The 16252-nt window shown below is 42.5% G+C and overlaps 1 protein-coding gene across 1 annotated transcript in view; it reads right to left on the bottom strand.

Moving 5' to 3' along the window:
- Positions 1–16252, bottom strand: part of LOC126981233 (Y+L amino acid transporter 2-like) — a 47809-nt gene that overhangs the window by 5007 nt on the left and 26550 nt on the right. The window contains exons 2-10 of the mRNA XM_050832092.1: positions 9968–10170; positions 9297–9519; positions 8002–8117; positions 6540–6665; positions 5096–5240; positions 4006–4129; positions 2388–2491; positions 1756–1852; positions 763–912 (exon numbers count right to left, since the gene is read on the bottom strand). Of these exons, the coding sequence (XP_050688049.1) occupies positions 763–912; positions 1756–1852; positions 2388–2491; positions 4006–4129; positions 5096–5240; positions 6540–6665; positions 8002–8117; positions 9297–9519; positions 9968–10148 (1266 nt within the window). The 5' untranslated portion in view covers positions 10149–10170. The remainder of the gene's footprint in view (positions 1–762; positions 913–1755; positions 1853–2387; positions 2492–4005; positions 4130–5095; positions 5241–6539; positions 6666–8001; positions 8118–9296; positions 9520–9967; positions 10171–16252) is intronic.

The following is a 16252-nucleotide window of genomic DNA, read 5'->3' as shown; positions in this document are numbered from 1 at the left end:
GCCATACCCAACAATGTGAACTTTATACACATGGCCAGTGCAAAATTAAATATAAGCACCCCAGAACCTGCAAACTGTGGCTTCGTTTCATGTTCCATCATTTCCGGTACATGGGGAGAAGTTAACCAAGAGAAACGTCCACTAACAAGCCAACCAACTTCTTAACTACCCTTGTAAGACCTTCTAAATCCTCACCTGTATGAATGAGTTGCACTATATTAAGTTGTTTCGGGTGAATGTACAGAGAGAGTAACCTAACCTAACCTATCTTAACCTAGCCTTACCTAACCTAGCCTTACCTAACCTAACTTAACCTAGCCTTACCTTATCTAACCTAATGTAACCTAACCTAACCTAACGTAACCTAGCCTTACCTAACATAACCAAACATAACCTAACTTAACCTAGCCTTACCTTACCTAGCCTAACCTAACCAAACCTAACCCTAGCCTTCCCTTACATAACCAAACCTAAACTAACCTAGCCTTACCTAGCCTAACCTAACCAAACCTAACCATAGCCTTCCCTTACCTAACCTAACCAAACCTAACCTAACCTAACTTAACCTAGCCTTATCTAAGCTGACCTAACTTAACCTAGCCTTACCTTACCTAACCTAGCCTAACCAAACCTAACCTAACCTAACCTAAGCCTTACCTAACCTAGCCTTACCTATGTACAGGAATCAGACGAGTGCAAATTCCACTAACAAGACAACCAACTACTTAAAAATACTTCAAGACCCCTCCCCCAAGGACTTACTTTGATGGGCCGCTCCATGTCGGGATATTTCCAGCGCATGTAGAGGAGGCCGGCAATGCTGCAGAGGATGAACATGCTCTCCACAAAGCTGGCATAGTCGATGAGGCGGTAGATATCCGTCGTGCTGAGGTACACCAGCGACAACAGGCCCTGGAGGAAGAGGCCAAGAAGGTGGTGAAGGAGGAGGAGGTGAAGGGAAGGAAGAAGTACAAGGAAGAGGGTGATGAGTGTGAAGGGAGGAGTGAGGTGTAGGGAAAGATGAGGAAAAGGAAGGGAAGGGAAGGAGATGAAGGAGGAGGAGGAGAAGGTGGTGAAGGAAGAGGAGGAGGTGGTGAAGGAAAGGAAGAAGTATAGGAAAGAGGGTGATGGATGTGAAGGGAAGGGTGAGGGAGATGGGAAAGAGGAGGAAAAGGGACCGGTGAAGGGAAGGAGGAGATGAAGGAGGAGGAGGAGAAGGTGGTGAAGGAAGAGGAGGTGGTGGAAGGGCTGGTGAAGGAAAGGAAGAAGTATAAGGAAGAGGGTGATGGGTGTGAAGGGAAGAGTGAGGATGATGGGAAAGATGAGGAAAAGGAAGGGAAGGAGGAGGTGAAGGAGAGGAGGAAGGGCTTGTGGGCGTCTACTGTGAGTGATGTGGAGAAAGAGAGAAGAGAATTTGTGTGTATTTACCTAGTTGTGAAATACAGGAAAAGAGCTGTACTAGGCTTGTGCTGTCCCGTCTCCATAACAAGAGGCAATGGTAAGAAATTGAAGAAGAGCGACTGTAGGAGAGACATCAAGAAATACAGTTTTCCATACAGAAGCATAACAACATGGAACGGACTTGACGAGGAGACTGAGTGTGCAAAAACGATTCATGAATTTAAAACCAAACTGGATAAGCGTTATGGAGACAGGACAGCACAAGCCTAGTACAGCTCTTTTCCTGTATTTCACAACTAGGTAAACACACACAGCCATACCCTTCTCCCCCTACACACACATGCACACACTCACCAGGAAGATAAGCGAAGACATCGGAGTGTTGCATCGACAGCTGATGAGGGCGAGGCTGTCTGGGAAGTGTCCTTGTCTTGCGCCCACGAAACACAACCTGCAACACCACACAACCCACTCAATCAGTCAGGTGTTAATGAGTCCCAAGTATGAGGTGAAATAGAAGTATATAAGTAATTTAAATAGAAGATGAGGGCTGGAAGTGTTGTGCCCCGGGAGTTTATTTGCTCTTTTTCTATTTTCCAAGACGTCCGCTGTGTGTATCGAAACACACAAGAAATTAATCAAGATCAGGGTATTCGTCGGCTGCCTGGGATTGAACCTGCGACCGGCGTGACGGGAGAGCCGCTCCTTACCGAGTCGGCCAAAGAGATACCCCCCTGGCTAAGTGGGTTATGGGAGGCTCGTTCATCAGGCATAGTCGCCACACTACACACACACAGACACACACACACACACACACACACAAAAGAGTAGAAAGTTCACTCCTTATCTCGCTCAAACTCAGGCCCACGTTACTTTTTGAAATGTAGATAGTTAGTGAGGCTGGGCGGACTTCTGTAAATGTCCAGAGAAATAAGAAATAATAAGAAAAACATCGAAATAAATAAGTAAAAGAAAGCGTCACCCACCTGGAGGAGGTCATGATGTGCACCGACAGTCCTCCGAAGGCAGAGAGGGCGACCAGCAGCGGCATGACCCAGCTGCCGTGGCTCATGAGGCGGTCGGCGAAGGTCTGTGGCGGGGCGAGACACGGACATTACTCACTGCGGCACAAGATGATTTTTTAATATTTTTTTAACTGCAAAGGAGACGGCTCAAGGGCAGAGGTGGATTTTTTGGGGCTACTCTTTACTTCTGTGGGAGCGGCGAGTAGCGGGCTTTTTTTTGCGTACTGTATTTGTTGCCCTTGAGCCGCATCCTTTGATATATATATAAAAAAAAAAAAAGTGCAGAGAAAAAACAAGCCCGCTCCTGCATGAACACAGGCAGACCTAAGGGAATACAATGGTGTGTCTTAACTAATATAGAGTTACCAGGAATTCATACTAAGACCAAGTAATAGATTTAGCTTTCATCCGTCAGTGAGAGAACCAGAGGAAACACTGTAGCTCCCTTGAATGACTACATGAACACAGAGAGACCTAAGAAATACAATGGTGTGTCTTAACTAATATAGAGTTACCAGGAATTCACAGCAAGCCCAAGTAATAGATTTAGCTTTCATCCGTCTGTGAGAGAACCAGAGGAAACACTGTAGCTCCCTTGAATGACTACATGAACACGGAGAGACCTAAGGGAATACAATGGTGTGTCTTAACTAATATAGAGTTACCAGGAATTCACAGTACGCCCAAGTAATAGATTTAGCTTTCATCCGTCGGTGAGAGAACCCGAGGAAACACTGTAGCTCCCTTGAATGACTACATGAACACAGAGAGACCTAAGGGAATACAATGGTGTGTCTTAACTAATAGAGAGTTACCAGGAATTCATACTAAGACCAAGTAATAGATTTAGCTTTCATCCGTCTGTGAGAGAACCCGAGGAAATATTGCAACTTCATTCATGTTGGTCGAAATAAAACATGACACCTCTCCTCCCGAAATTGACCTCTCTTTTTGGACACTCCTTTGACCTCTGTTCGGGAGCAGTGAGTAGCGTGTTTTTTTTGTTTTTTGTTTTTTCCTTTCTTTGAGCCCTTGAACTGTCTCCTTAGATATATATAAAAAAAAAAAAAAAAGTCCGTCATTCACCCCCAGACCATGAAATTCCTTATCCTCAGGGGTCAAGGGTCACATACTTTTTCTTTTCTTTTTTTACAACAAAGGAGACAGCTCAACGGCACACAAAAAATTAAACAATAACAAAAAAATTAAAAAAACACTACTCGCTGCTCCTAAAAAGAATCCAAGTAGGTGGGTCACTACAAAAGAAATATTAATGGTTCCCAGTGAAAAATAAACTCATTACTTGTGGGAGCCTCGTGGAAATAGAAGAGCACATCCACGCACATGCTATTCGTATATAAGACTTCCCAGCGACGCTACATAATATGGGGTCAATTCTACCTTCATGTGCAGGCTTTTTTTCATTATTGTTTCCTTTCCTCTTTTTTGCCCTTGAACGGTTTTCTTTACTGTAAAAAAAAAATATAATAATAATAATAAAAAAAGACCATTCCACGACTTATAGGGTCAGAGGTCACGGCAAAACAAAGAAAACGTGTCCATCGGGTCGGGTACTCACCACAGCAATTGCGTCCGAGGCCAGCATGTCGACAGGTGTGAGCACGGCCAGGTAAGCGATGTTGGCCAGCACGTAGACGAGCGTGACCAGCGGCAGGGAGATGTAGATGGCCCGCGGCAGGTTGCTGTGGGGGGAAGAGAAGGGGAAAGATGTTACAGGGCCTGAAGGAAGATTGTGGGTTTTTTTTTTTGGTTGTTGTTTTTTCATGTCATTTCATTTCAAATATTTCTTCTCATTTTTCATTACTGTTTTCATTAGGTTTACTGAGGCAGAGGTGGATTTTTTTTTTCATTTTTTTTAACACAAGTTCATTGAGACAGAGGTGGGATTTGTTTTCATTATTAAAACTTGCATTCATTAAGGCAGAGACAGAACTTAACCCGTCCACTGCAATTGGCAAAGATTATGCCTTCAATGGTAGCCTGGTAACATATAGTCCCAGGTCCTTCTCTGCCTCTGTGGTGGATAGTGGAGTGTTTCCCATGTGGTATTGGTGTGCTGGATATCCCTTCACTGGTAGCCTGGTAACATATATTCCTAGGTTTTTCTCTGCCTCTGTGGTGGATAGTGGAGTGTTTCCCATGTGGTATTGGTGTGCTGGATTTCCCCTCCCAAGGTGCAGGACTTTACATTTTTCTTTATTGAATTGTAGCAGCCACTTTTTGTTCCATTCCTGTAGCTTGGTGATGTCTTCTTGTAGGAAATCCACAGTCGAGGGGTTAACCCGGTAGCAGCGACGGGCCAAATTTGTGGCTTTACCGTGTAGCAGCGACGGGCCAAATTTGTGCCATGATATAAACCCCCCAAAATAGATGATACATAATCTGATCACAAATGCTTTGATATATATTATGAAATGGTTTGTGTGAGGCGTGATTTTTTCTCATTTTTCTCGCTTGGAGGGACCATTAAGAAACACGATCCCCGCTGCTACTGGGTTAAAGATGTCACAGGCCAGGACACTCACACACAAAGGGGTTCTTGAGCTCCACAACAGTACTACAAATTCACGGCAATGCACATACAATATCTACACAAAATTTCAACAAACTACGAAGACGTGCGAGGCAAGACCAGGAAGGCCACTCACACGAAGGGGTTCTTGAGCTCCTCCGTCATGAAGTTGAGGTAGTTCCAGCCAGCGTAGGAGAAGATGCCGGAGTAGAAGGAAACAGCGATCTGCCCCGGCTCAGTACTGGTCCCTTGGAAGGAGTTGTGGAAGTTCTCGGTGTTGCCTGGGAAGAGAGAGAGAGACGAGCGTTGGTAAGTGTGCGGAGTGTTGGTAAGTGTGTAGGTAAGTGTATCAAGTGTTGGTAAGTGTGTGGAGTGTTAGTAAGTGTATCAAGTGTTGTGTGTTAGTGTGTTAGTGTATGTTGATGTGTTAGTAGGTGCATGGATGTATTGGTAAGTGTGTTTGTAATGATGTTAGTAAGTGTGCTGAGTGTTGTTAAGTGTGTTGACGAGAGTGACTTAACAGGGTGGTGCATAAATTAATGGTCTCTGGATAACGTTAAGAGTCTCAACAATGAACAGAGTGGTGCATAAGTTACCAGTCTCTGTCATGTGTTAAGTGAGTCAGGAGTGAACAGAGTAGTGCATAAGTTAATCACCATGACCCACTAACTACCTAACTACTAACCAACCACACACCAGCCAAATCCCTCCCTCTCTCTATCCCTCTTAATCACCATCACCCACTAACTACCCAACTACCTAACCACACACCAGCCAAATCCCTCCCTCTCTCCGTCCCTCTTAATCACCACGACCCACTAACTACCCAACTACCTAACCACACACCAGCCAAATCCCTCCCTCTCTCTGTCCCTCTTAATCACCATCACCCACTAACTACCCAACTACCTAACTACTAACGAACCACACACCAGCCAAATCCCTCCCTCTCTCTGTCCCTCTTAATCACCATCACCCACTAACTACCTAACTACTAACGAACCACACACCAGCCAAATCCCTCCCTCTCTCCGTCCCTCTTAATCACCATCACCCACTACCTAACGACCTACCTGACTACCTAACTACTAACGAACCACACACCAGCCAAATCCCTCCCTCTCTCCATCCCTCTTAATCACCATCACCCACTACCTAATGACCTACCTGACTACCTAACTACTAACTAACCACACAGAGTGGGAGATATATCAAGGATAGAGGCAGTGCAGAGGACATTTACCTGCCATATTGAGGGTATGGAGCACCTCAACTACTGGGAAAGACTACAACACCTGCATCTCTACTCACTACAGTGGCGCCGAGACAGGTACACCATCATGAGAAGCTGGTACCAAATGCCGGCTTCCAGGAGCACCACAACCCAAGGGCAGGCTATGTGTCCTTAAAGCCCCGTTCACACAGTATGAACGGGGCTTTACAGTGAAACCCATCCCAGTGGCAATGGAAATGGTCTCCAACAAGGCACTAGAGGAGAGGAGCCAGTGGGAAGCAGCTGTGTCCGTAGTCGATGAGTCCACAAAGGAGACACCAACCAACTCCCTCCCTCTGCCACTCACCCATGATCAAGTAGATGAGTCCCGCCAGAATGACCAAGAGCAGCGCCCCGATTTTGGTGACCATGAAGAAGTCCTGCAGCTTGGTGGTGACCCGCACGTTCCAGCAGTTCAGGGCCGTGAGGAAGCCTGCGGAAAGTACGAAAGGTGAAGATACGCCATAGCTGCTCATGGCCTCAGTGCTCATCTCCATTACACTAGCCCTCGAGCCTATTGGGGGTGAATGAAATACGGTAAACTGGGATATATCAAGGAGCGAAGGAATGGAGGGAGAAGAAAGGGAGGATTGATGGAGAGGAAGACAGAGACAGAGAAGAAGTGAGGGATGGAAAGAGTAAAGTGTATCACAGAAATAAAGGAGGAATTGATGGAGGGGAAGACAGTTAATGAAGAAAGGATGGAAGGAGGAAAGTATAGGAATGAAGTGGATGGGTGGAGAAAAGAAGAAATAGGGAAGGAAGAAAGAAAGGAGGAAAACAAAATAAAGTGAGCGGGGAGAGGGAGAAAATGAAAAATGAAAGAAAAAGGACTGAAAGGAAAGAAGAAAGGAAGGAAGGGAAGGTGGATGGTCAATTGGAAGACAGGAACAAAGAAATGAAGAAAAAGACGAAAGGAAGGAAGGAAGAGGAGAGATGAGAGGGGAAGGGAAGGAAGGAGGAGAAAGGAAAAAGGAGGAGAGATGGAAGGAATGAAGGAAGAAGGAAAGAGGGAAGGAAGGAAGAGGAGAGATGAGAGGGGAAGGGAAGGAAGGAGGAGAAAGGAAAAAGGAGGAGAGATGGAAGGAATGAAGGAAGAAGGAAAGGGAAAGAATTTAAAGAATGACGCGAAACAGGAGAAGAAAGAAAGAAAGGGAAGGAGAGGAAAGGGAAGGGAGATTTACATAGAAGGGAAGGAAAGGGGAAGGGAGGAAGAATGAAAGGAGAATGAAAGAATGAAAGATGAGAGAAAAGGGAATTAGACCAGCAAACAAGAGACTCACAAGTTCACAACACAGGGAATAGGAAGAAGGGAAGGGAAAGGAGAAAGGAAGGAAGGAAGGAGAAAGAAGGAGAGGAGAAAGGAAAAGAAGAGAAAGAAGAAGAGGAGAAAGGAAAAGGAGAGAAAGAAGAAGAGGAGGAGAAAGGAAAAGGAGAGAAAGAAGAAGAGGAGGAGGAAGGAAAAGGAGAGAAAGAAGAAGAGGAGAAAGGAAAAGGAGAGAAAGAAGAAAAGGAGAAAGGAAAAGAAGAGAAAGAAGAAGAGGAGGAGGAAGGAAAAGGAGAGAAAGAAGGAGAGGAGAAAGAAGGAGAGGAGAAAAGAAAAGGAGAGAAAGAAGGAGAGGAGAAAGGAAAAGGAGAGAAAGAAGAAGAGGAGGAAGGAAAAGAAGAGAAAGAAGAAGAGGAGGAGGAAGGAAAAGGAGAGAAAGAAGAAGAGGAGGGAGGAAAAGGAGAGAAAGAAATACAACCAGCCCCACACACGATTTCCTCACATATGGCCAGCGCAGCGATGAGACGGATGGCTGAGTCTGGCATATCGCAACTCGGGAAGAAAGGCTGGATTACGTATTTGGCGAAGGCGAGGGACATGATGGCGTTGGTGGTGGGCCTGCGAGGGGGAGAGAGAGAAAAAAAAAGATTGGTATTATAAGACCATTTCGCTTCTAACATCAACTATTTCTAAAGGTCCAAGAGGAAGGCAATTGAGTTATAATGAGTGTTTCTTTAGGTTCACGGTACAGAAGAAGGGTCAGACTACCACCAGGGTCATAAAACTACTTCCGGAAATGCCCCAGACTCATAGGAAAGCCTTGTCAAAGAGGTGAACTTAAGCGACAAAATTTTTAGTAATACGGCCCAAAGTTTGTAAGTGTTAGTGGTACAGTAGGAGTAGTGTGGTACTATATAGAGGTACACAGCACATATGTTACACTGGCACACGTTAACATGCAAACACTATACAGTACAGGGACGAAGAAGGGAAGGGTAGGCCCGGAAAGGAAGGGAAGGGAGGAAGGAAGGAAGAGGAGAGATGGGAGAAATGGTAGTAATAGTAGTAGTAGTAGTAGTAGTAGTAGTAGTAGTAGTAGTAGTGGTGGTGGTGGTGGTGGTATTGCATTGTGTATTTTCAGATGTTATTTCTAGAACGATTTTACTATTACTAATGCATGAATCTTCTGTAATATTTAAGTAATGCAAAATAGCTACACTTATAAAAGGGACATAGCTTGCACACACACACACACACACACACACACACACACACACACACACACACACACACACACACACACACACGAGCGCGCAAAATTAAATAAGCAAACAAAAAATAAGCATCACTATCTAACTCCAAGCTCCTTCATTCGGGACGGTAACATCAGAAGGACCATCACGTGATCAGACCATGGCGAATGACTGACCCACAGAGGAAGATGAAGGACCACATATAACTCTCACCATAATAAAGAGAAAACAGTAAAGAAAGAAGAAAGGAGAAACAGAGGAATGGGAGGCCGAATAAAAACAAGAACAGTAAAGAGGAAGAAAGGAGGAAAATAAATAACGAAGGAACAAAAATAACAAAGAAATAAGAAACAGAAGAATGGAAAGTAGACGAAAACCCCGATGATAAAAATAAAAATAGTAAAGAATTATAAAAAGGAAGAAACAAAAAAAGAAAAAAAGAACAATACAGAACAACAATAAAGGAGAAAAGCAATAATTAGAATCCAGACGGGAGAAAACAACAACAACAACAACAACAACAACAACAACCTCTCACACTCACACGAAGATAAGGTTGGCGGCCCACAGGAAGAGGAAGGAAGGCAGCGACCCGAAGGCGGTGTTGATATAGGCGTAGTCCCCACCGCTCTTAGGTATGGAGGTGCCCAGCTCGGCGTAGCACAGCGCGCCCACCATGGACATGAGGCCGCACATCACCCACACCACCAGCGACATGCCCACGCTGCCCGTCTCCTTCAGCACTCCCTTGGGCGAGATGAAGATGCCTGACGGACGAAGAGAGAAACTGGTGAACATAAGGACATAAGGGGTCGTATTAAAAGACATATCTCCCCCTTAGAACACATAATTGAAGAGGCTTTCGTAGGAGTTGTGGGCATTTCCAGGAGTAGTTTTGTGACCCTGGTGGTAGTTTGACCCTTCTTCTGTACCGTGAACCTGAGGAAACACACATTAGAACCCGACTGACCCCCTCTTTGACCTTTAAAATTAGCTGATGTGAGAGACGAAAGTATCTTATTATACCGACCCTTAAGGAGTCTGCAAAGGGGGTGCTGGGAGGGTGTGGGTGTTGACATAAGAATGACATCATCGCCTACTATACTATACGGTAACCATCATTAACACCCTCCCCCCCAAAAATAAAATCACACACACTACCCTCTGCCCCCTAAATAACAAGAACAACAACCACAAGTCCACAACCCTACCCACCTGAGCCCACAATGATGCCGAGGATGATGGCCACGCCTTCTAACAACCCCAACTCCTTCTTGAGCTGCGTCTTCTCCGGGTCCTGCTTCTCCGGCGCCTGCTCCCCCGTCGGCGTCATGGGCTCCAGCTCCGCCGTCAGCGCCTCCGTCGTCTCGCTGGTTGGGATTCGCTTACCCGGCATGGTGGTGGTGGTGGTGGTGGGTCTGAAAGGAGAGGAGATCGTATGGTTAGGTTTGCAGAGACTTTGGTAGAGGTGGTTGATGGAAGAGATGGTGAGGGAGGAGACGAGGTGAGGGAAGAAGGAAGGAGAGAGGAGAGGAAGGGAGGGAAAGGAAGGGAAAGAAAGGATGAGGAATGTGGGGACGGTAAGGGAAGGAAGACGGGGAGAAGGGAAGGGAAGGGAAGGGAAGAGAAGGGAAGGAAGACGGGGAGAAAGGAAGGGAAGGGAAGTAAGGAAGGCGAGAGAAGGCAAGAGAAAGGAGGGAAGAGGAAAGGCAGAGAGAAAGGTTAAGGAAAGGAAGGGGGGAATAAGGGAAGAGAAGGAAGAGGATAGAGTTGAAGGGGATAGGGAAAGGAAGATAGATTAAGAAAGGCGAGGATCAGGAAATGAAAGGAAGAAGAAAAAAAAAGTAGAGAAAGGAAGGTATATAAAGAGAGACTGGGATATAAGAGAAAAGGAAAGATAGGGAAAGGAGAAAGGGAAGAAGAGAGAAAGACAGAATGAGTTGATGAATTAAGGAAGAGAGAAAGAAAGAAAGAAAGGAACAGGAGCTTAAAATAAATGACCCTGAACGTAAAATGAACCAAATAAATCTATAGACGGAAAAAAAAAAAAAAAAAAACAGCCAAGGATGCTACTGTTTAATTACCCACCCACACACACGCACACACACACACACACACACACACACACACACACACACACACACCTTAGAATCTTATCACCATTCGCAGATATAAGGAAAAAAAACACTACAAATCACATAAGAGAGGACTTTGAACTACTACTACTACTACTACTACTACTACTACCACTACTACTACTACTACTACTACAATATAAACTGAATTATTATGCCTCTCACAGTTCTTTAGTTTTTTTTTTATCTGTTTTTTCTCTCCCTCTCCCTCTCTCTTCCTCTCCCTTCAATGCATTACTCTTTCAGGCCTCCTCCTCCTCCTCCTCTTCTTCTTCTTCTTCTTCTTCTTCTTTCCCTTCTTCCCCTTCTTCTTCTTCTTCTTCTTCCCCTTCTTCTTCTTCTTCTTCTTCCTCCTCTGCATTTATCTCTCCTTACAGTTAAGTCCTTGTCCTCCTTCTTATCATTCCCTTTGGACAAGACCAGACGCCTCCTCCTCCTCCTCCTCCTCCTCCTCCTCCTCCTCCTCTTCTTCGTCGCCGTCCTCGCCTCAGACAACCTTGCTCCCTTGATCCCTTCTTCCCTTCGCCTCTGTCCTATACTTGTTTTTTTTCTTTATCATGTTCTTTATTTTTTTCGTTTTCCCTTCCTTTCTGTTCCTTTTTTATTCGTTTTTTTTAATTGCCCTTTTCCGTTCTCTCTTTTTTTTTTTTTTGTATTTCCATCTCACTTCATTTCCCTTCCTGCATGTCATTCTCTTTTCCTTCTGTCACGTCCCTTTCCCCTCATTTCTCTTCCCCATTACCCTTCTTGCATTTCATCCCCTTTCCCTTCTTTCCTTTCCTTTTCCCTTCCCTCCATTTCTCTTCCCTTCCTTTCTGCGCTTACCTCTCATTTCTCTCCGTTTCACCTCCCCCTCCTTCCCTATTCTTCCCTTTCTTTTCTTCCCCTTTTCTCTAATCATCCCTTTGTCACTTTCTCTTACTCTGATAATCTCACACACACGTTGCTGAATTCCACTTCGCATATAATCCAATTCTTTTAAGTTTCTGAGAAGTCTGCAATTCCTTAACACTAGTGAATGCTTCGTAGCCGTATAGATACAAGCGGCAATTATTACGTTAAAAAGGTGTATATGTTAAGTTTGTTACTCCTCAATTTCACACACTCCACTCGTAGTCCATCCTATTGATTTTAAGTCTCTGTGAAATCTGCAATCCGTAGCCGTGGATAAAGGTGGCAATTATTATGTTAAAAAGGTATATATGTGTTGTTTCTGTTCCTCTTAATCATGAAACACTATCTAAAATTCCAATCCGCAGTTCATCCAATCACTTTAAATTTCTGAGATGTCTGCAATTCCTTTAACTCCAGTAAATGCTCTTAGTAGCCGTAGATTAAGGCGGCATTTATTATGTTAAAAAGGTATATATGTGTTGTTTCTGTTACTCTCAATCATGAAACACTCCATCCAATTATCTTTAAGTTTCTAAGAAGTCTGCAATTCGTAGCCGTAGATTAAGGTGGCAATTATTAAGCTAAAAAGGTATATATATGTTGTTTCTTTTCCTCTTAATCCTGACACACTCTATAAAATCCCACTCTGCATTTATAAGCTTTAGAAGGTATATATGTTAAGCTTCCGTTACACACCTAAAATTACTCTCCGCGGTTCACCCAGTCATATTTAAGAGTGTTGGGTAACGTCTGCAATCATAGATAAAACTCGCAATCATTTCCCTAATAAAAAGAATATATTACATTTCACACACTCAATATGATTTTCAAAATATACGTTACGAAATTCCACTTTGCAGGCCATCCAAGAATTTCAAGTTTTAGGTAATGTTTGCAATTCTTAAAACATAGATAGACGAAAATTAGATGGATGAAATTCACAGTGATTTTTTTTTCTCTCTCTCTCTCTCTCTCTCTCTCTCTCTCTCTCTAAACAACAACAACATACATTACATTTCTCCCAGTCAATGCACTTCACACATGTGTTGTATGATTCCACTTTGCAGGCCATTCACTTATTTTACGTTTCTGTGTAAAGTTGCAATTCTTGAACAAAGATTTAAATAAGATAATAAAATTCGCAATGATTTCTCTCTAAAAACATACATTACACTTCTCTACCTCCTTTCAATCTTCACATCTGCGATTTAGAATTCATCTCTGCAGTCCATCTAATTAGTTTAAGTGTCTACGTAAAGTCTGCATTTCATATACACTATATATACATATCAATCTTGACACACGTTATAAATTCCACTTGTATCCCATGTAATTTCTTTAAGTCTCTACGTGTTAGGTTTGCAATTTTCAACCACTTATAGTCATGGATAAAATTATCAACCATTTCAAAACCAGCCCCATAAAAGGAAGGAATGAAGGAAGCAAGAGAGATGAAGATGTCTGTAAGGAGAAGAAAATACGTGGTTAGGTTGGAATGACTTTGGAAGAGGGGAATTTGAAGAGGTAAGGAAGGACGGAAGGAGATGAGGGAAGGAAGGAAGGAGGTGAGGGAAGGAAGGAAGGAAGAGAGGGAAGGAAGAAAGGAGGTAAGGGAATGAAGGGAGGAGGTGGGGGAAGGAAGGAGGTGAGGGAAGAATGGAAGGAAGGAAGGAAGGAAGGAAGGAAGGAGGTGAGGGAAGAATGGAAGGAAGGAAGGAAGGAAGAAAGGAGGTGAGGGATGGAAGGTGAGGGAAGGAAGGGAGGAGGTGGGGGAAGGAAGGAGGTGAGGGAAGAATGGAAGGAAGGAAGAAAGGAGGTGAGGGAAGGAAGGGAGGAGGTGGGGGAAGGAAGGAGGTGAGGGAAGAATGGAAGGAAGGAAGGAAGGAGGTGAGGGAAGGAAGGTAAAAATGCATTCCGAAATCCTCCTCTGCAGTCCATCCAATTACATATAAGTTTCGATGATGTTTGTTTTATGACCCTCCAGCACCAGTAGCAATAAATGTTGATGGGCCATAAATAGCGGTACTAAATAGACACGCAAAGACGTCAGCTTAAGATTAAAAAAAACGTTCCTCTTGCATCAGCTGGGTCACGCTGCTACTGGTTAGGTTAAGTTAGGTTAAGTTAGGTTAGTTAAGTTAGGTTAGGTTACGTTAGTTAGGTTAGGTTAGGTTAGTTAGGTTGAGTTAGGTTAGGTTAGGTTAGTTAGGTTGTTAGTTAGGTTAGGTTAAGTTAGTTAGGTTAGGTTAGGTTAGGTTAAGTTAGCTAGGTTAGGTTAGTTAGGTTAAGTTAGGTTGGGTTAGTTAGGTTAAGTTAGTTAGTAAGTTAGTTAGGTTAGGTTAGGTGATTTACTTTAGTCTTGGTTTACTTTGGGTTATTTTTTACAGTAAAGGAAGCAGGTAAAAAAAAAAAAAAAAAAAAAAAAAAAGCACGCAAAGCAAGATTCTATAATTAAAAAAAAATACTTCAACTTTACTTTAATTTTAGTTTAGTTTAACTTGATTTTTTTTTTTAGTTTAGCTTTACTTTAATTTGTTTACTTTACCTTTACTTAAATTCAGTTACCGTAATTTTAGTTTAGTTTAACTTGATTTTTTTTTTGTTTAGTTTAGCTTTAATTTGTTTGCTTTACCTTTACTTAAATTCAGTTACCGTAATTTTAGTTTAGTTTCACTTTATTTTAGTTCGCTACTTTAGTTTGTTTAGTTTACTTTTAGTTTAGCGCAAGTTACTTTAGGTTTACCTCAGTTAGGCTACATTAGTTTGAATTACCCTAGTTCGTTAGGTTTAGGTTTAGGTATTTACTTATCTAGTACTACACAGTTTATTTATCTGTACTTGAGTGGAAGATTTGAAATGCTTGAACACTGTGAATACTTATAAGACATAAAACCAAAGGGATAGCCATTATTCACGTCAAATGTCGAATTATCATATTACTGTTGCATTTATAATTTCCTAGCGTAGTTAACTTATAAGATAGTGACCCAGTGTATTTATCTGTGCGTGTGGATAAAGTAAAATGTTTTAACACTGTGAATACTTAGAAGACGTAAAAATATAAACAAAAGTGTAGCAATTATTCACGTTTAAAGGCGAGCTATCAAATTTGTTTCTTCACATACATTTGGAACGTTGCTGTTTCCATATGGTAACCAAGTCTATTAATATCTGTGCTTGAGTGGAAAGTCTGAAAGGCTTAAACACTGTGGATACTTGGAACCCGTGAAAAAGACACAGTTGCTATTAACGTGAAGTGGCTAACAATCAGATAACATTGACCTTTATCTTCACTGTGTTGCTGCCTTGCTGTTAGTGGGCAAGTTTTTTTTTTGTGTGTGTATGTGTGTCGAAGTCGGAAATTCTTGGGGAGACTATAATTTTTTTTTTACAACAAAGGAGACAGCTCAAGGGCACAATAAAAGGAAACAATAATAATAAAAAAGCCCGCTACTCTCTGTTCCTATAAAAAAAAATAAAAAGAGGTGGCTGAAAGAGAGGTCAATTTCGGGAGGAGAGGTGTTGTGTATCGTAACAGGAGCGATTTTCACACGATTATATCTATGAAACATCTTAAATGACTGTCCCTTTCACATTGTTACTCTCCTTTTGGTAGTTTTGTTTATTATTCAAAGTTACCGTGAAAAGTCTGCAAATCTCCATCACTCGTAAACTTTGTAAATAGGAGTAACGATTTTGAGCTTTACATATCGCATCTTTTAAATTACTGTCGCTCCCATATTTTTACTTTCATTTTGGTAGTTTTGTTTATCGTTTTTAAGTTCCGTGAAAAGTCTGCAAAAATTTCCATCACTCGTAAACAGTTTGTAGGCGTGAATGAGAGTTGCAATTCTTCCCTTCACATATCGCATCTTTTAAATCACTGTACCTTTCCTTTTGGTAGTTTATTTTATCGTTTTAAGTTCTGTGTATATAAAGTCTGCAAATTTCCATCACTCGTAAACAGTTTGTAGGCGTGAATGAGAGTTGCAATTCTTCCCTTCACATATCGCATCTTTTAAATTACTGTACTTTTCCTTTTGGTAGTTTATTTTATCGTTTTAAGTTCCGTGGAAAGTCTGCAAAAATTTCCATCACTCGTAAACACTTTGTAGGCGTGAATGAGAGTTGCAATTCTTCCCTTCACCTATCGCATCTTTTAAATTACTGTACCTCTCCTTTTGGTAGTTTTTATTTTATTATTCCAAGTTCCGTGAAAAGTCTGCAATTCTCTTCATCACTCGTAAACACTTTGTAGGCGTGAAAAAAAAAGTAGCGATTCTTTACACTTCACGTCAAAACGGCAAATCTTTGGAAACTATTAAGTCGCGGGCAATTAAGAATCTCGCGGAAGGAAGGAAATGCTTGGACGCGAGTAGGCCTATATACAAACGTCTTGCTGATGTATGTAATGATGAATCCTATTGTATGTGGTAGTAACTTAACTGTGTGTGTGTGTGTGTGTGTGTGT

This window comes from Eriocheir sinensis, chromosome 47 (assembly GCF_024679095.1).
Source record: "Eriocheir sinensis breed Jianghai 21 chromosome 47, ASM2467909v1, whole genome shotgun sequence".
NCBI classification, from domain to species: Eukaryota; Metazoa; Arthropoda; class Malacostraca; order Decapoda; family Varunidae; genus Eriocheir; species Eriocheir sinensis.
Note: the sequence above shows the minus strand (reverse complement) of the source record. Positions and strands in the feature narration are given on the sequence as shown.